The sequence below is a fragment of the Rhipicephalus sanguineus genome, chromosome 4, assembly GCF_013339695.2.
Source record: "Rhipicephalus sanguineus isolate Rsan-2018 chromosome 4, BIME_Rsan_1.4, whole genome shotgun sequence".
NCBI lineage: Eukaryota > Metazoa > Arthropoda > Arachnida > Ixodida > Ixodidae > Rhipicephalus > Rhipicephalus sanguineus.
The window spans coordinates 82,754,233-82,775,144 of record NC_051179.1 but is presented as its reverse complement, the minus strand read 5'-3'; the positions used below and the strand labels follow the sequence as shown (position 1 = coordinate 82,775,144).

Sequence of the window (20,912 nt, the reverse complement as noted above, 5' to 3'; positions counted from 1 at the left end):
TACGAACCCGTCTGTATCTTTCTTTTTTTTTTTTTCTGCCGTTTATTTCCGCTATTGTGATTGTGACATTGTGCGCTATTGTGATTGTGCGCTATTGTGACAAGTCAAAAATGACCAAGATTTCACCCGAGACCCTTCGACAGCAAGTTTGAAGGAATCGTTTTGACAGTTAGGGTGCTACAGATTTGCCGTGAGCCGTGAAGTTTTTGCAAGCCACGCGCACCACGCAAGCAATCTTGAAGGTCAGTTTATTTGCATAAAGGCGCATTTTCTTCACTTCAGACATACTCGCAGAAAATCGACGTACACCGAATATAAATGTGCTTCCACACTTTCAAATAAGGCCTATTTTGAATAATACCGCGCTCCAAGTAGAATGCAGCTGACGTAATCAGGGAGTCATGGACAAGTGCCGCGAAAACACGAGAATCCTAGGAGACACGTTAGGCAAGGTCATCTGCTGTTTCGAAGGGGTAATAACGATACAAGCAAGAATCGTTACCGTATTCAGTATAATTCATTAACACTTCAGATTCCTCCGAAAATTGCCGTAACCCGTTACATTATCTATGTCGCCGATAACACATCTACTGTAGAAGTTACGATAAGCATTGGATTAGTAACGGCAACAAGTTGGTTTAAAATGCATCTTTTCGAGCATAAATGAAATGCCAGTTTCTTCTATTTTATTTATTTATTTATTTATTTATTTATTTATTTATTTATTTATTTATTTATTTATTTATTTATTTATTTATTTATTATGCAAGGGACTTAATGCTGCTTTTACGAACTCGTGGGTTTTGCTTCGGGTTTCTTGCGCTCACGTTTCTTACTGTATTTATTTATGTTTTCATGATTTCTTTACCTGCCTTGTTTGCTACTCGCTAGATTTCTAGAGCTTTAATTGCCACTGCTTTTTCGTCGTATTCTATGGTACGTACTTTTTAAAATTAATATATACTCCGTTTTCACTCCCCTATATGCATATTTAGCTGCTTTGTGTGTTCTTCAGTAATATTCGAATTTTTCTTTTTCCATCGTCTACAGACCCCTCGCGTAACTTCAATAACAGTTCTGGGGTCTCTTTCGTGCGTAGTTTTTTTTTTAATTAATTACGCTCAATAAACGTTTGGTCGATTTGATTCGACTGTTCTGTCACGGCTGCCGAGGCGCTGACGAGATCTTTCGCTAATTGTTCTACGCTTATTAAAATTTTTTTGTACGTCTTAAACTGCATATGACGCCGAGGTTGACGTCGATCACAACGAGACAATGCTCTAAATAAACGAAATACCGCAAACGAAAGACCACAGATGTGTATGTTGTATCTTGTTTACGGTTCCACTTCACCATAGTAGTGACGTTAGTAGCTCGATTTGTATGCAGGGAGAAAGTTATCCTCCCACGTCAGTGCATAAGTTATTATAGGATCTTTCTGTCTCTACGTATGTCTGATGCCTTATCTTTTATTGTTTTTTTTTTCTTTCTTTTGCAACTGACTTTCGTGAGAACGACGCATTTGCGAATTGACGCTTGCACTTAGTGAACGACAATTAAATGGTGGCTCAATTGTTGAATGCAAAACCCTGATGTTTATGTCGTCTAGCACGACCTTTCTTGGTAGTAGGAAAAACGCAGCGCTTAACAAGGAAAATCTATTTTTTGTAGCGCGCTTCAGATAATTTATGTGTTTGCAAAAACTGACTAGATGTCCGCTAAGCTCTGTGCTATGCGCTTTCCTTTAATCACGTTTAATTGGCATGCATCGGAAGAACATTTCTTTAGTTCTCTGTTTCAAATATCTGCACTTGACGTAGAAATTAAACTACTGTCGGACATAGAGTGGCGTCTTCCGTTGTACTCAGTCCTTTTCGAAGTTGGTTCAAACGGAATTACGTAACTTATTTCACACCGAATGTCGAGTCGGATTCCTATGGATATGTATGACACAGCCAAATGAATCCAACATACCTTTAAGCCAAGGAAAGCACATGGAGCGTTATTTTTTGTTTTTTACTGTAGTGTAGTAATTATTACATAAATCGCAATGAATTAATGCGGACGGAAAAAAACCGCCCTTTCCGTCGATGGGGCCCGAACGACGACATTCGAATTACGCTTAAACGGTTTAGTTTTCATCGTGTTACTTTACTTTGAAAATATTGATGTGATTTCTGACATAGGCAGTCGCGTCGTCACTGAAGACGAAGAGCTGTCACATGTGCTTCGCATAACATAAAATAACATGAAAATCAACAATGTAATGCAAACATGGCAACCCGTCATCCAATATTGCATTCTTCGTATCACTGCTCATGCAGATACATGCAGCTTTCTTTACCGCATCGATAATGAGGAAATCATCATTTCTTGTTAGACATCGAAGTCTTGGTTCAAGCAACTAACCGGGATATTTAAACAAGAAGTTGGTTTTTCAAGTTTGTAACGTACCTGCAGTCACTAATCAAAACATACTTGCAAAACAGATATGCCTTTGAGCTGCCTTGAAGTTACGACAGGTTAATAAATATATATTTTTAAAGAAACTTTCCTTAGTACCAGCCATTGCAGAAATGTTATGCCAGAAAACGAACGCATGGAGCAGACGATTTTCTTTGTCGGCTTCGCACCGTCGCAACAACATCGTCTGCTAAACCGCGCCGTTTGGTGTCCACGGGACACTGGACGCGAACTTAACAAGTCCGCCAGGGCTAAAACAGGGCTGTTCCGTTGACAAATGCCATCGTTAACTTACGAATGATCGCGAAACAGGCGAGTGAGAAAAAATAACGCGGCTAGAACAAAGAGGACCGCTCACCTTACGGCATGTTGTTCCGAGCCGGCGTCGTGTTGCCCTGTGCGACCAATGGCCGAGTGAAGGGATGATACGCCAGGTGACGCCACTGACCAACCAAACGGTTACCGGCGCCGAGGAAATGCTCTCGCGGAAGCCTGACCCGTTTCAGCGTGCGTCATCAGGCGCGGTACCGATAAAATTTGGCCTGGCGGACATTGGGGATCGATTAGGCACGCAAGGCCGCGCCGTCTACCACCTACGGTGTCCCGATATGCAAATTGCCGTTCCGGTAATGAAGGCCGCAGTTCGTGAAACCGCTTCAGTCTGAAAACTACGCCTCAAAACAAACCCAAATGCTGAAAGACTATCAAAGCGTTAACCAGTTGTAGCGCCATCTGTGAATAAATTTTGTACATTTATTTGCCGTTTTATTAACATTAATTTTAACTCGTTTGTTTGTCAAGATTTTGCCAGATGGCGAGTCAATCAGTAAATTACACATTTAGGCGCATGTAATTGGTTGTGGTTTGAAAACAGGAGTTGGTGAGAAGTTATGCGACTCTCTTACCTAACGAGTCTCGTGAGTACCATATGCGCTTCCATCTCGTGAGCCGTGCGCGAAACGGGGTGGGTCAGTGCGCGTCGCGTGTGCTACAGCGATTTTCTCTTCCGAAGCTGTCACAGCTTTATCGATGTATTTCTGTCTGGTACAGGTAGTGGGGGAGGCTCGTGCCGGCGCCTAAATTTGTCTGGTTCGCGCCGCTCATCGCTTCTTCCTGCTGCTCATGCACTGCGCGTGTTTACATGTTTCGTGCACGTACAGTGCACTACGATGGGCGAGTAGGGAAAATTGCTTGGTTGGTGCTATAGTGACCCAGATTTTCATGGGTTGCTATTCCCGTAGACGCGACCACTAGTGCGCGTGCAAATAGCTTTGCGTGATATATTCCCGCAGATTACCGTTAAATCCTGTAATTACAGGAGTATGTGATATATTTCTCTACTGCGCCTGGCTTTTTGTTTTCAGTTTTCCTATTGGAAAAATATTCGTGAGGCAGATACTTAAGGAAGGGTTCCCCAATTTCAGTAAACATATTAAGGTGCCGCTTATTCGTCGAATTTTACTGAGCAGGAGAAATCACATCGCGATATTTTTCACAAGAAACTCCCGTGGTATTGTCATTAAAAACTTCCCAGAAATCGTTCATCGGCTACATAACTGACCGACTTAACGGATAAGCGATTGCTAGTGGCTCTGAAATTTTCGTATCACTATTGCTTAGGAAAGCCACATGTTCTGGCCTAATTGTTTAATTAAATCAATATGAGCAATTATCTTTGGAAAAAGAAATTATAGTGTTCTCGGAGAGTCGCGCGCTGCAATACCACTCACATAGTTGTACATTTATTCGTGGAATATTGCTGAATAATTCTCACGGTTAGTTAATAAGAAATTAGAGTGTAGAAATATGCGCTATACTTGCGGTGAAATGTGTAAAGACCGGACTGAAAGTGTATTGATTTTAAATAGGACACCCCAGTGTTAATCCTCGTGAGATTGGACTCATTGGGGGCCTACAGAAGCTGTGAATGGGTGGCATGATAAGGTACGAGTACGGTGTCGTATCGTACTGAATGATATAACTAATAGCGCGTTATTATGTGTACTGTGATGTGATATAATGTGGCATGAGGTGATGCGGAATTCTGCAATCAAACTTAGGTCCACTCGCGATATCTTTTTTTTTTTTTTAAGGCAGAGGCCTTAGATGCCTCATCAAAACGCGAAAAGTGGCCGTCGGCGTTAACACGACGGATGCAAAAAATTGTCATCACATGATGGCGTCATCACACGACGTCGCCTAGTCAAAGGTAGGCCAATCCCGGAGGGCAATGCAAAACGAGGAGAGTTGCAGAAAGCTTTCAATGCCTCCGATCCCAGAGGCATGTGCAAAACCACGTTGGGTGCCTAAAGCCAGGAAGGGGGCAGGGGTCCAATAGAATCGACTGGGAAGAAGATGGTTTTCGCCTTCGAATCGTCTTAGGCAAATGCATGAAGGACCGTATGTTTTTATTTATTTATTTACTTCTCATTGATATTCGCGTAATGGTCGACTTCACGAAACTCGCAAGTTAGAAGCCTCCGGGACACATCCGCTGATTGACGTCGATCCTCATTCTGAAAGCTGTCGCGCCGCTCGCGACTGACGTGAAAGTCGCGACTGATCTGACACAACATAAGCCGACAAGATCGTCAAATAAGAAGCAGCGTCACTAATCGTTCTTACGTATACGATGAACTTATATGTATACAGTGCTTCAGTTTTCCATCATAACGTGTCTTTCCTCAGCGCCTACACTCCAATCGGCACACTTCGGAAGCATATAGCCCACGATGCCAGCTCTGCGGCATCTGGACCGTTTTCTGGAAGACCTATACGAATGCTCTTTCCACTTCCTAGTATCAACTCCGACGTGCGCATTCCCGTGCCAACTGTCATCGCCGACAGCTGTCGGAGCATTTTCGCTCTCAGCGCATGCATTGCACCCAATGCACTCATCAGTCTTCGTCACTCTACAGCAGCGAGGGCAACAGCAACAACTACACTAAACACGCGCGCATGACTCATGCTTTTGACTGAGAACAGCCGCCTTCCTCCGGCGTGACGGACGCTATAGTTACGTCACACTCTACGCGCGGGCATCGGGTATCAGCGCTTCCCTCTCCTCATTGAGCTGGGAAAGGTTAAGCAGGAAGGGAAATGTATATCTAGATTTCTCCACAGCAACAGCCTTCTCTTTCTCTCTCTCTCTGCTTTCCATTTCCCCTACGACGAGTAGTAAGCCAGAGACAATTCTCCTACGACCGATCACGCTTCTTTTTTCTTTCTTTCTTTTTTCGCAATAAACGGTTCTTTCTCTTTTTCCTTTCTCCCTCCAAAAACCTCCACTCCACCCGAAACACAAGTCCCGCCGATACACCGCCGATAGAGGAGACCGTATCTATCTATCTATCCGTTTCTCGCTTTATCGCCTACGGCAAATAGAGGCGACTGACGCCGCTACGGACGTCGCCTCCTCCGAACCTCACGTACTTCATACGCAAGCTGCCCCAGCCGGCCAAGTAGCTGCCGCCCAGTCGAAGAAGAGATTTCTTTCGGGTGCTCTGAATCGCCTCTGCAGCTGCACGACTCGTCGTTGGAGGAGCAATCAAACAGTGCCCCCCCCCCCCTTTTTTTTCTACTTTAGTTATATTGTTTGTTCAAGAACGTGCGTCGGAGACGGTTTGGGGGGTGTGTTCCGGGGAAAAAAAGAAAGCATCCGCGTCGCACTCTACGAGCACTGACGTACGTGAAGACACCGGCGAATTTCATGAAGGGACACATCGCAGGCGTCGTGCTCTGAAAAGGTACGATGTATGATTATGCAAGTTTTGATGTTTTAGCGCGATGAAATCGACGCAGGACGACGGGAGACACGAGGACGCAGACATGTTGTCCCGCGTCGTTTCTTTGCGCTACAGCTGAAGATACACAGTCGCTGTCCACCAGTCTGTTTCGTTGGTTATGACGTACTTTTGTGTACTCGTCCAACCCGTATCGCTCGATTAGCTTATAGCAAAGCAATAAAAACGGCATATTGTTCGTCCCAAAAGGCAAGACTTCGAAAAATGTCGAGGTACTGTGAAGTGGCAAGATTATACGTGCGCTTACGAAGGCGTGACACTAAACTTCAGCTTTTTACGTAAACTGTATACACAGTATTCAATATCTACAAGAAAAGGCGACGCACAAATGAACGGATAATTGTTGCCGTCGCCGCATTAAGCTATAAGGGGCAGCAACAATTGGGGAAATTGCCTTTTCTGTGTTGTTGCCGAGTTGATCGGCTCGTGCGTACAAGTGAACTTTCGCTGCTACCCCTCAGTTGACCTACACTAGACAACCACGTTCTATCAAGTCTCAATCCTACGCTCAAGCTTCTGTTGATTGATTGATTCAATGAACTGGTGGGCAACATTCAATCACGACTTACTTCTACGCTGGAACTTGCGTCGATTGATTGCTTGTTTGAATGTGCTCGTAAATGGCAAAGCTGGCTTTTTTTCCACAATGTTCCATTCCCGTATGCAGAGAAAGACATGACGTGAAGTGAAAAAATAAATTGGATACGAGTCATTTAATCCGATCCGCTAAAGTGTTGATATAGTAAACAACTTGGCATTTCTGGTAAAAATTGCGAAGACAGGCTCACAGCGAGGCGAAACCAGAACACAGAGCGCAAGTGAAGTTTTACTTTACTGCAAAAAGAAATTAACTATATGCCTGCTTGCTAAGCCTTCCTCAAATCCCCTTTGAAAATATAATGCATTTTTGTTCTCTGTAAAATTCTTTACCATGAGCTCGTCCTCGCATAACGCGGGTGCTAGTAGAAGGCAAACGCAGCTGCAAAATGGCTGACTGGCCTAGTTGGTGATTCATTCTGCTTGCTTGAAATACGAGCGCGTAACGTAGACAAGGACTTGTCCGTGTGTTATTAAGTCCTTGTCTACGTTACGCGCTCGTATTTCAATCAAGCAGTTGCAAAGACAGTGAAGGGACCATGATGTATATATCTCCAACATCGATAGACGCAGGATCAATCTTGTCCAATGGAATGCCCAGTTAGTGCAATCAAAAGCCTTATGTGGCCTGCCGACATTAGTTATGCATTGGTCGCGATTTGTGTGCTGCTATAGGCTAGAATACGCATAGTGGTCAAGTTTGTAAAGCGTAGTGAGCTGGTTTCGTTGACTCGCGACTTTTGCAATTTCATATACGAGCAGTATAGACTGTCGCTGACAAAATCGAAGCAACCAAGAAAATATTTTCACGGCTATATTTAAATGCCACCCCTGCACTTCAGTGGGTGATGAAGAGGACAACGACGTTGATGTGAAGCTGAATCTCGAGCTGCCCCGAATGCCTGAGGACCTGCGCGTTGCGTGTAGTTTAACTTGGCAATTTCTAAACGGCTCATGCCGCAGAAATGATCCCCGTAACAATATTTTCGTCCTATCAGCAATTTGTCTCAACAGAAGGCGTAAGGTGAAACAAATTTATTACGTCGAAAGCCTTAGACGCCTCACCAAACGCGAAAAGTGACCGTTGGCGGCGTCGTCGTCATCACGAAGTGATGCGAAAGGATCCTTACGGTATTGCGTCATTATGCGACGTCGTCATGATGTCAGATATCGCCAAAATGTGCGATGTCATATGATGACGTCATTAGACGACATTGTCGCTTGGTCAAAGCTGGGCCGATCCCGGAGGCAGTGCAAAACCACGTGAGGTGCAGAAAGCCCGCAACGCCTCCGATCTCGGAGGCAGTGTTCGTTGTCCTTTTGTCCGTTGTCGTCGTCGCGCCTTACACTTCAAATATGCTGAACCAACACGCCCAGTCTGCCATTCTTACAGTGTAAAACCACGTTAAGTGCAGGAAAGCCTCGGGTTTTGAAGGAGTGGGGGTGGCGGGGGGTAATCAAGACTATCGATTGAGAAGAGAAAGAAGGAAAACATGGCTTTCGCTTTCGAGTCGTCTTTGGCGAATGTGTAAGGGACCGTGCGACCTTTTCATTCTGTCGATATAACAAAACAAAAACATTTTTGCGGATCATTTATCGCGTTCGCGCGTTCGCATGATTCAAATCATTTGGATATGCACTCTCTCACGAGTTACTCGGTAATGTTTGCTTGGCAGAGAACTGAGAATCAGTGTACCTTTTCAAAAACGACGTTGCACCTAACTTGCACCCCAATTCATGAGCGTCCTTCTGTTCACACAACGTGCCAAAATATATACTCCGGTCATTATCGGCTGCGTCACGTGTGAACAACACTTGTTATTGTGGACCTCGACAGTGTCCTCGCTATCTTTATCAGCCTGTGAAAGCACCTCAAAGACCCCCTCATTTGTTGTCACAATGGTGACAGCCATGCATTTTTCACATCGTAACCGAGAACGGTGCAATTTTTTTTTCGCATAAACGCCACTTGATTTTGCTCCGTCACACGAGAAAAGGCATCGGTGACGGCTGCAGAAGTACAACTTCGCTTGACGGGCAATTCATCACCTAGTTCTGCTAGTTACAGTTCTATAGTTATTATTCACTGCACTTATGTATAAACTAATATGCGTGCGTATATATTACGGACATACTGTCAAGGGCACATCGTACTGCCTTTATTAACTCTATGCATATACAATGGCAGCAAGCATTATAATTGGTACAATGGCACGAACAAAAAATATAAATACATACAACCTGGAGGGTGGGGGGATATGAAAAAAAGCGACAACGAAACAATTAGGTGACTGCTAACACCAACTATAACTGTAAACCACCGTTATACAGCTAATGTAAAGGTAATGAGAAAACATAGGTGCCTAACAATAAAAAAAAAAGCATATTGGCGTTATGTTACTATATATTAAAAACCAAAAATAAAGTTTCGCACTGTGATGCATACACAACATGAATGTACACCCAAGAATAAAAGTTGTTTTTCCAGGAGGTGCGCGGATGATTCGCAAAGAAGAGTCGGCTATTATTTTAACTTATCTGAGAGAGACAAGCCGAAGTGACACTCGGGAAACATGAAAAATTCTTGAACACGGGGTGTCGCTAAAGACGACGTTTTGACAATCGGTCTTGTCTTCATGTTGGTAAACATAGTATTGAAAGAACACGCATGGGCGGAGCAACTGCCCGTCAGGCCTGACAGGCTAGCATCACCACCGCCACCACCACATATTTAAGCAAGAAAGCGTTTAACCCTGTGAGGCGTACACAACATGAATGTATACACCCAACAACAACATAAGTTTACGAGGAATGATAGTAGTGAAATACCTGAGTTCTCAGTCAGCCTGTATCTTGTAGTTTTCGCGACACGCAAGTCCAAGAGTAAATCATTAACAGATTAAAAGAAAAAAAATCACGTTTGCCTTGAAACGCACACGTCCCGTAAAGTTTTGTCCTCGGTTGTATACGCGTAAGACCGGGAATTTGTTATAAAGGATGGCAAATCACATGTTCTACGAAAAAGAAGTCTTGAGGGCCAGTAAAAACGGACACCCACCACAAAAGTTCACAATCTTCAAAGACGTTTCGGGAGCCGAAATGTGTTCGATTTTATGAGCCTTCGTGGTGGGTACCTATTTCTAATTGTCCTCATGTCTTTTCCCGACCAGACGGGTTTCCGTCCGCCTGTTGACTTAAAAAAAAAAAAATGTCAGCAATATTTAAGTATAACTATAACAATAGGAAGGCGGATACCTCTTTCTTTATTTTTCTTTATTATAGGGCCTTCGAAAACCCACTCCACTAATCACGCATTACTCGACATATCCGAAGATTCGTCTTTACCGGTTTCATCTTAACATAGTTCTATCATGTGAAGTAAGCGACAGCAGGCGACAATAAGCGACAATAAGCGCATATTAGATATGACTTCGTCGAAAACTGTGTCAGCGCACGTCTGAGAGCATAGTTTACCTATAGTATATACAGGCATAGCCATGCGCAGAGGGGGGGGGCGGGGGGCAGGGGAGCGCCCCCTCCCCCCTAGTCACCTAAGGAGAGGGGGGCGCAAAGTCTGCCCCATACATTGACTTATTAGGGAAGGGGGCGCCGCGATGAACCCCCCCCCCCCTGAAGGGGAACCCTGCGCACGTCTACGTGTACAGACAGTATACAGTCAGAGTGTGACACAGAAGCGATTAAATGAAGAAAAGTTCGTCGGCAATTAAATGCTCTCGTAGTCTAATATTTCAGTCTGGTAAACATGGCTTATGTTCCGTGTTTAGAAGTCGGCGAACAAGAAATGTCGCTGGAGCCAACGTCTCCACATAGGGGTTCGTCTTCGTCAGGGCCCTGACGAAGGTAAATCCGCTTGTCATGTTAATTTGGCTCCAGCGACCTTCCCTGACCTGTGATATTTCACCACTTCTAGCCCACATATTCCCCTAAGATCCTGTCTTGGTTGTACTGATGTGTCGGCATAATTGCATTGACGTAGAAGGTCTTCATAAGTTCACGTTGCACCCCAAAACGTATATTTAGTGTATATAACTTCACAGGGTGGCACATGTCACACGAATAATTTTGCGAATAACTTAATTCATTTAGTGAATGTTCAGTGAATAGTTTCAACGCACTTTTGAAATTTTGCTTCCGTGTGGAGTCGTATAGCTGCTAATAAGGGAAGAGATGGATGTGTTGTGCAATGCCCGAAAAATTACAAGCATGCATAAACAATAATATTAAGTATATGACATTCAATTAGTTCATTCTGATAAAGAATATTTCTTAACTATCCTTATGATCGCTTTGTGATATCATGTTTATACTAGAAGATAAAACGATAACCAGAGTTCATTTCCTTTAACTTCGCGCCTAAACTAATACCTGCACGTCACGAGTTTGGCGCCAAAACTTTTTCTCTTACCGTATTCAGGCCCTTGCTGCTCAGTAACCTTCCTGAGAGCTTGCTATAGATTCTGTCAATGGCTCAATTATAATACGGAACAGTCCATCTTGTATTACAAACAAATTTATCTTAGCCCTACAGAAGAAGCTGCTAAAAATCACGACGTCTCTGCGAGCTTGGACGGAAACGTACAAGGCGGCGTCGCCTCCCGTACTTTGTTTTAGGATCAAGCAATAATACACACATGCAAAAGTTTGTTTACGTGTGTCCTGTAATTCCTCTGTGTCGAGTCTTCTTGTTAGGGTGCACTTAACGCGTTCGTGGGACGAACAAGCCCGAACCCTCATCAACTTCGGGTGGTCTTGAGCGGCACGTTTCAACAGACAACTGGTATAATCAGTTGCTGCTGGTCACGCAAAACGCGTGAACGCGCCTAAATGTGCAAGTTCTCTAGGATAAGACTGTAGTTGACTGCTTATTAATGCGAAAGCATTACATATCCCCCTGAAGCGAAAAATCCGGCGTCAGTCCAGCGAGCAGCGTTACCACCCGATGGCAAACAAGCCCACACACACATATACACCCATCACCGATGAAGTGACAACATCATGATGACGTCTACACGTAATGGCGTCATGATGACGTCATCACATGAGGTCGATATAGTATGGACGTTGATATAGCCGTCACACGCAGACACACAGTGCTTTCGTATTTTCGTTTTCAATGCTGGTAAACAGACTCGGTGCCGTTGTAACTTTTTAAACTTATCTCGTTCCTACGCACAACTATATGTTCATGTTGCTGTCCGTTTCGTCTACTGCGCTTTCTTGACTTTCTTAACTGGAGCATAATGGCCACGGATCTTGTCTATGACAGAAATGAGACGGGAGGCGCCTAATGATAAATTGATAACCGTTTGCCCAGCCTGGGCATATGCATGCCACACACACAAAAAAAAAAAACTGGAGGCGAATTCTAATGCGTTTTCTATAAGTCAGCGTAAGCACGTATTGCACTTAATGTTTTTCAGTTGCTTAGTCGATGCAGATGGCCGTGAGAATTAAGAGAAAAACGAAGCGTCTTATAAGGTAATGTCAAAGAAAAAGAAATTTATCGTATTTCAAGTTGCCCGAGGACTCATAGCAGCAACTCTATAGTTCACCATTAAAGGGATCATGAAGCACCCCTTGGGCTGATTGAAAAAACACATCCTGCGGAAAGCTGACACGGCTATGAACTGCTCTGCCAAATATTACAGTCGTGCGCGCCGCGTAATGGCCACAAGCGGAGCGCGAAGTTGCCGTTTCCCCAGGCACCCTCTTTTCAAACAGAGGCCGGTTCTCACTCTCGTCGGTGGGCGGGGCGTCTGTCCGCTGTACGTCGCAAAGACATAGCATGCTTATTGGCCGATAGCCGACGTAAATCGAGAGCGGCGTTCGGATCAGATGCGCTTCTTGCCGCGGAATGCCGCCACTTGCCGGCGCCGCACTCGCGCAGGCGAATCACAGCGGGAGAGCGATCACGTTTCATGACGCGCGCTGGCGTAACTTCTTTCCCCCATGCCATCCCTCCCTGTCTAGCTTCCAGCGCGCTCGTCGGCACGAGAAAAGAGAGAAAGCGCTGGGAGCGTGCGCCAAACCCCCGTAACTCCGCTGATTCTTGACGGATTCGAGAAATTTTTGCGGCAATCGATTCGGGAGGCAGTACACTCCGATACTGAGGCCATTAGATCATTACTTGGAAAAGTGGTTCATGACCCCTTTAAGCATAAAAATGAGAGAAAGGCGGTTGAATGGACGTCATGCATACAAGGTGAATGGCAACTTATGTCTGTCGTATTTTATGGAGAATTAACGACCTTTCGCGAACGGCGCTTGAGACTCCATGAGTCGTGGAGTGCGTGTTGAAAAAGACAGAGTAAAAAACAACTTTCCGCAATTCGAAGATTAGTAAAGAAGGATGTTTATTTGAGACTAAGTCTTTAATGCCGTATACTCACAGAGTTGTCACAATGAATAATGATTTTATCAGTTTAACTACAGACCGTATGGATTGGAAACGCTTGGACTGGAAACGTCTGATTGGAAAAGCTTCAGCTTTAGGAGCGAGTAACGTTTGATAATTGGACGTGCTTAGAGTTTGTTTACTGGTTCCGCACTGGTCCCGCATCTGCGTGCGAGATCATTCCGACATCATGAGCACTGTCTGTTATGTCATTGACATATGGGCAGAAAGGATAGGAGCAGACATAGTATTAGTGGTATGTCGGTACGTATTCGCAATAAAGAAGACGAAGCGTTATCGATGCCTGCAAACTGTTTTATATTTGAGCGCTAAGTTTCGGAAGCTTGTCGTCTAATAAACGAACAAAAAATTGGCAGTCCCTTTAGCTAACATTAAGGAGAGCACAGAAGAAAGCCTATGCTCTCACGTGACACTAACTAAATTACTTAAACGTTATCAGTTGATTGCATTAACCCACCCCTTCAGGCGTTATAATTATTTCTGCATGTCTCATCCGGTTTCGCACTACCTCCGAGATCGACCCATATTTCACCACGCACAAATATAATCTGAAGACGTCATCAGTTGACACCATTGGTGACGTCATCACTTGATCACGTGACCTTCGGTACCGCTGGTGCTCACGACGCCGCCGGAGGCCGGATTTTAACGCGATAGCGTTAAAGAGCTCGTTTCGCAGAAATTTCGGTGTCGGCGTCGTTGGTTGTGAGCGAAAAGTTGGCGTTGTCCGTGAGCCAGAATTCCAAATAAATGCTAATAAATCAATAATGAAAATCTTAGGTTAGAGTGGGAGTCGAACCGACGCCTTTTGCGTGGCAAGCAAATGTTCTACCAAAATAGTCACGCCGGTTCTTTAAGCTGCTTCGAAAAAAAATCTATACGAATGCCATGTAGTCCTAAGAGTCTCCTTAACGCATGTAATATTGCGTGGCAGAAGCGTAGAGTAGCACCAGGCGTCAAAACCCACCCATTACAAAGCGCTCAGGCATAATTAATCACTTTCAGCAACATCATCAACAAAAGTGTGCAGCTGCGAAGGTTCGCGTGTTGCCTTACGGATGCTTCGCCAATGGCGTAGTGGGCACTTCGCAACTCTACTTGTAGTAGACATTCTAGAATAGTTTGAAAAGGACAATGTTACTCGCACAGACGTTCCTTTCCCTGCGGCAGGGCTGAAGTGTCCACCGAGAACCGAAGCCAGGCTAGACGATTGAGAATTGCGTTGCGCACGGGGCCCGATTACGCTATCCCGTCTATACTCTTGAAGGCGAAGCTCAAGCGTCCTCCAAGTTTTTGTTTTTGTTTTTGTTGTTGTTTTAACAGCGAGGCTGCTTAGCAAATCGTTCCTTGTCCGACGAACCAAAGAACTATCATCATCATAAACGGGTATGTGCCACAGAAATTGGGTAAATCCCACTACTCACCACTGGTCCACTAAAAAATGAAGAAGACAACAGTTAGCCCAATAATAAATGGCTGCGAAGCGACGGCGGCCAGCCTAAGACCCCGAGTACGTTTAACGAGATAATATACTGGGTAACGGGAAATGGAACGGCGGCTGAAGGGGTGGAAGGCCTACACCAACGAAGACGTGCCCGCAGAGAGGTGCGAACGCTTGGTTTCAGTGCAAGTTTCTGTCTCTGGAGTTTGGACATCCGTGTCCTGTCTGTGACTGTCTTTGGTTTAACATGAACCTATCTGCGTTTACAATCAACGTACAAACAACCTAGCATCATCTATCTAAAGCCTAGAAACGTCCTAGAAGCAACCTAGAAGCAACCTGCATCACGTATAGCTAAGGCCTAGAAACAACCTAGAAGCAACCAGATTAGTCTTCAGAATCGTCCAGTTCCGGCGAAAAAATTCAGGACGGAGCAGTGGGAGACCCTGCTCGCCAGCGAGGAAAAGGAGGCCCAAGTGGCTCTCCTGGACCAGGCGCGGCGGGCTGCTGAGGCCAGTGGAGCCCTGGACTAGGGGCCCCACCCACCTGCTTCTCAAACCCCTCTTCTTTTTTAATAAACGTTTTCGCTGTTTCAAGCCTTGCGCCGCTTAGTGCAAGCTTCGCCAAATGTTTTTGTGTGTGTGTGTGTGTGTGTGTGTGTGTGTGTGTGTGTGTGTGTGTGTGTGTGTGTGTGTGTGTGTGTGTGTGTGTGTGTGTGTGTGTGTGTGTGTGTGTGTGTGTGTGTGTGTGTGTGTGTGTGTGTGTGTGTGTGTGTGTGTGTGTGTGTGTGTGTGTGTGTGTGTGTGTGTGTGTGTGTGTGTGTGTGTGTGTGTGTGTACTCATGAGGGATATAATGCGTTCGCCTTAATAGAATATTTGACACTGTTGAAATGAGCACACATTTGCTCTATCTGTCGTCACCACGCGTCAGCTAGCAGATACACATGTGAAAACAGAAAGAGGAAAAAAAACGGTGATTTCCAAAAGCAGCTTCGGAACCTTATATACACCGAGATAGCGCTAACCTAAACTATCGTATCTTTTGCCAGCGATGTTACTTTCTTTTTCTGGGAGCTACCCACGGCGGACGGACTGGACCCGGAAATTCTACGCTATATTATCCGAAGTCATGTGGACGTTGCTTAATGTGTCACCGGTACGCTATAACCAACTAGTAGAGAAAGAGAGGCAGGGTTCCAAACTATATTTTTTAAACGTTTTGGAATGAAAACCCTGAAACCGCGAGAATCGCGTGCAGTATCTTCTGGAGTATGATTGCACTGGTATGAAGTTGTATTTTTATTGTGGATTAGTCCTTGTTCTGTATACCTATTTGAATGTGTGTTCCGTAACATGAACTACCTGCTTGAATACACGTTCTAATACATGTTTTACCTTTTTTGAATATGTGCACTGTAGCTGTTACCAATTTTTTGTAACACCCTTACGCAATGCCTGCTTACGCATTTAGGGTTCTTGAATAAATTGATGAATTGATTAGTTATTGAAGTTAATGGCAAATACGGATCTAATGTGCACGATGGCCCTTCCTAAACAAGAAGAATGGGTGAGAAAGCATGAACATATATCATACAGATGGCTTGCGCTGACGTCACTGAAACCGCGCTATGTTGGAGTACCAGCATGGCTGGACGCGAAGTTTGTGATGTCGCGTTAACGTTATCAGTACATCACATGCAGGTTCTCTTGTTATTCATGCACAGAGGCCAAAAACGTTGCAGTGGCGTCGTTGTTAAATTGAACCAGGTTAACCGTCACGTGATCATGCTGCCCTGACGACATCGAAGCCACCATGTTGGAGTACCACTACGTTAAGAAGTTGCGTACATGACTTCACGTGCAAGCTATCAATACAGTTTCGACACATGCCTCAGTACGCTGGTTGTAGGCTAGCATATTCAAATAAACGTGTCTGTATCTGTGCGTGTATATGTATGTATGTATGTATGTATGTATGTATGTATGTATGTATGTATGTATGTATGTATGTATGTATGTATGTATGTATGTATGTATGTATGTATGTATGTATGTATGTATGTATGTATGTATGTATCTGTGTATGTGTGTATGTATGTATGTATGTAATCGCGCCTGTCAAATGAAAGAGACTTTTACGACGTATCAGTTACATACAGATTTTTTTATATCCGGTAGATAAACGAAGTCAAGGCAACATTCCCTCTATCGAAAACAACTTGAGCCGGCAGATATTATTATTTTTTTGTCCGCTTCTTTACGCGTGACAAATTCACGATGTTAATATGAGGCACGCCGCATTTCGCACCCACTGAAATGCGAGCGGATAGTGTCCGGGAATCGAACCGGCGTCGTCGAACCCAGCCTGCATTCTAGCCTTAGGCTGGCGGTTCCTCGAAAATCTTTAACTATCTACTAAGTATACATAGCCAACATTTTCCGGCACGTATTCGCTCCTATCGTGCTCGTCACGTTCGATGTGTAAGCAAAAATAAAGAATAAGATTCGGTGTGATGACGCTTTTCTGATGTGTTCCTTCTTACGACATTCCGAGCGGCCTCCACTCGGCTGCAAGCAAGCATCTGCACATTATAAAGCTTGCGCGCTCTTGCCGGAAGTGTTTGTTATGCAGGCTCTCGAGAACACGCGCAATAACCGCCTTATTGAGCTGCCAAGTGCATGAGTGCTACAGTATATATGTGCGATGACAAAGCCTTGTTTTAACAATGCTCAAGGCTAATGGAACGAAGTCGAACGGCTGCAGTGCGACGGAACCGCTTTGCGGAGGTTGTTTATTCGACCGTCGACGCGATAAAATTCGCTGACAAAAAACAAGAAAGAAAGAAAATGCACGCAGATCCTCAAATGGAGAAATGCCAGCCAGAGCTCGACTTTCGCACGTCGGTGCAGCGAACGTCACACGTTTCCTTGCAGATGCGCGAATGTCTGTTGTAGATACGAACGTCGACAAGCCGTGCGATGCGCAATTATATGTTCTATACCACACGTACCGCGTTTGAGGGCTGCAAAATGTTTCTACCGATCGGTAAGCGCGGAGCAGATTGATCCGTGTGTGTATATGTTGACATGTGCAAATACTTGCGATGTGAAAGTTTCACGTTAATGTTCTCCCTACGCGTGTCCTTTCGTTCACCTCGATGTTTTGGCCCGCTGAAACGTAGTCTATTGTCATAGTGCACTTATTTTCAAAAATGCATACTTCTTTGTTGCTTCCTTTTCTTGTTTTTGCGATCGATGTAAATTTAGGAAATTTATGCGCAAGCGAGTATCTTTTGAGCAGCGTATATTTTTAGGATTTTTGTGCACCCCGTGTACTGTAATTACCCGGCTCCTGATAGGGCCAGATGGTCTGAAGTATTGTGAAGTAAAAAATATAATTCGCCTTTCACGCATATAGCAAATAAATGACAAAGCGATACCCTTGCGGACGACAAGTGCATTCGCGCACGTTTTACGCAGGAAAATTTGTTGCTCGCGAGAGAAGCACGTATTCTCGACATCTTTGTCGAGTAATAGGCATGCGCATGGTTCTCATTTAGGGGGAACCATGTTTCCACGTTTCACCAAGGCGACCCCTCCAACCCTCCTTTCCATTGGTCGAGTCCGAAAGAAACCAAGATTCGCAATGGGTGCAGAAATGAAAATGAAGCAATGCCGTGCTTCTCACAGCAGCCTGCCTTTGGTCCCCGGATTTCCGGGAATAAAGGAGGCAAGTGCACAGTTCTTGGTGCGCAGCATCGGGTGTTCTCGGCCTCCACTGTCGTGAAAAACTTGCATGACCGATATCCCGCACTTTAAACAGTATGAATAGCTTGGGCGGGGGCGGGGGGGGGGGGGGCTACATCCCCGTCCCCCTTCGTGCACACGCCTGTGTGTGTTTGTATATGTTACAGCTGTCTCACTATACCTCTTCCAATCGAGACAATCCAGCATTTCTAGTTTTCTTCATCCAGGCATCTACAGCGCACTCTGGTCATGACCTTGTCAACGTTTGTCGGAATATGCGTCTGCCACTATAGAGGATGAAAGATTGCAAAAAAAAAAAAGAAGAGAAAGAAATATCGCTAACAAGGGCGGGGTGCAGAGCTCGATCCCGATGCGAGCCGTTCTGCCCCTTATTGAGATACATGCACCTGCACGCAACCGTGTCTCCACCTTTCGTTCTCAGAGCCTGGACTGCAGTAAAGTGTGGGATTGGTCCTCGTCTTCTGTATGTGTACTGTGTCTAAATTTTTGCGCTGAGCAGTTTAATAATCCTGTACTGGAGACAGTTTGTGAGCCAGAGGGTCAGCCGTTCGCTCAATCAATCAATCAATCAATCAATCAATCAATCAATCAATCAATCAATCAATCAATCAATCAATCAATCAATCAATCAATCAATCAATCAATCAATCAATCAATCAATCAATCAATCAATCAATCAATCAATTTTCCAAATGGTGTGTTTGACCGACCGACCAAATCACCGACTGACTGAAGTCCGCACTGCCGGGCAGTAACTATACACACTAACCACAGCGGTGGTCGAGTGGAAGCGCGACCGCCTCCAATGCGGGAAGTACTGGGTTCGATTCCGCGTGCCGCCTGTCGACCACCGAACTTTCTATAAGGGGGAGGGGTGTCCCTACCGACTGATCTCCCAAACTGGCGCTCTGTGGTGTGGACGTCCATCTCAACAAGGCGATACCATTTCTTTTTCGCTCTATTGCACTTTCACTCCCCTTCCTATCGGTTTCTTATGATGACCTCTTATCTGTGCCTACACCATCCAGTGCTAAGTAACAGCGGCTGAGCAACATGTCCAACATGAAGTCTGTTCATGTGTCGTATAAGGGCGTCATTCCTAAATACTGTTTTCTATATCTCTCTCTTCCCGCGTTACCGCATGTGCAGGCGGCACTATGGGCCTCGACGACGAGGAGCGGCTGCTGCTGCTAGACCCGGGCACGGCCAGCGGTGCACGGCCCAGGCACCCCGGTTACGGAGCCAACTACAACGCAGCCATGACAGCGGCCGGCGCCACATCATCGTCAGCGACCACAAGCAGCGCCAACGTCTCGGGTGCGGGGTGCAAGTAAGCCTGTGTCTCCGTACCACAATTTCTGTTGAGAGTGCTGAGTAAGCAGGGTAGCAGGCTAACCTTCTTGCCTTTCTTCTTGCCTCTCTTGCAACCCCCTGTCGACGCCCATGCTTGAGAGAGTGGCAAGTTCGCGCTCCACTTGTGAACTCTCCTCGCGGCACAGGACTGCAAGATTTGGTAGAGCTGTTCACAGCAGCGTCTGCTTTCTGCTGTTTTTTTCGCCAAGCATAGGGGGTGATTCAGGGCTCCTTTAAAGGGGCCCTGCAACACTTTTTCAAGTAATCATATAACGACCTCACTATTGGAGTTGATTTCTTCACGAATCGACTGCTGTAATTTTTTTTTTTTAGGATCAGTCAAGTATACGAGCGTAGTTACATGGATTTGTCGCACGCTCTAAGCTCTTTCTCATCTCCTTTCGTCCCAGCGAGCGCGCTGAAAGCTACATGGCGGGGAGGGTATGACAACGGGGCAGGAACAACATGGGCAAGAAACTACGTCCGTACGTCAGCGCGCGTCATGACTTTATGTTTTTCTTTTCTTGTTTTCTTTGAACGTGCGGTTCACTTTCAGTGTGACCACGAGCGCGCTGTAGAGCGCTGCGCGGGCACGTCGCAGCACACCGCGGAGGCCGCGGTAACTATACACAAGGACACAGCTGTGTCCTTGCGCTTTTGGGTATATGACGCACATGAGTTTGCGTATGTGATATCATTTTTCGAGAGAAGAGCGAGCGATTTCTAGCTGACTGAAATTTAATTGCAAGTTCCACACTCTAAACGAGGTAACCGATAAACGTGATTTTGTTCACCTATACAGTAAGGGTTACATTAGCTTTGAGTGCATAAATTCTAAATTTGATAACCCTTACTATCGGCGCACAAAATCACATTTATCGGTTACCACGTTTAGAGTGCATGCCCGCGTGTTGCTAACGTTTGGCTCATACGTTCGCAGGAACCTCGACTATATACCAATCAGCAGCATTTTCTGACCATGTTCAAAAAGCATTGCAGGGCCCTTTAAAGGGACACTAAAGAGAAACAATGAATTGGTTTAGATTGATAA

The 20,912-nt window shown here is 45.1% G+C and overlaps 1 protein-coding gene across 1 annotated transcript in view; it reads left to right on the top strand.

The window, feature by feature from the left end:
* LOC119390341 (ATP-dependent translocase ABCB1-like) overlaps nt 1-20,912 on the top strand; it is a 197,112-nt gene that overhangs the window by 111,839 nt on the left and 64,361 nt on the right. Inside the window, 1 exon segment of the mRNA XM_037657941.2 lies at nt 19,658-19,838. Coding sequence (XP_037513869.1) covers nt 19,658-19,838 — 181 coding nt within the window.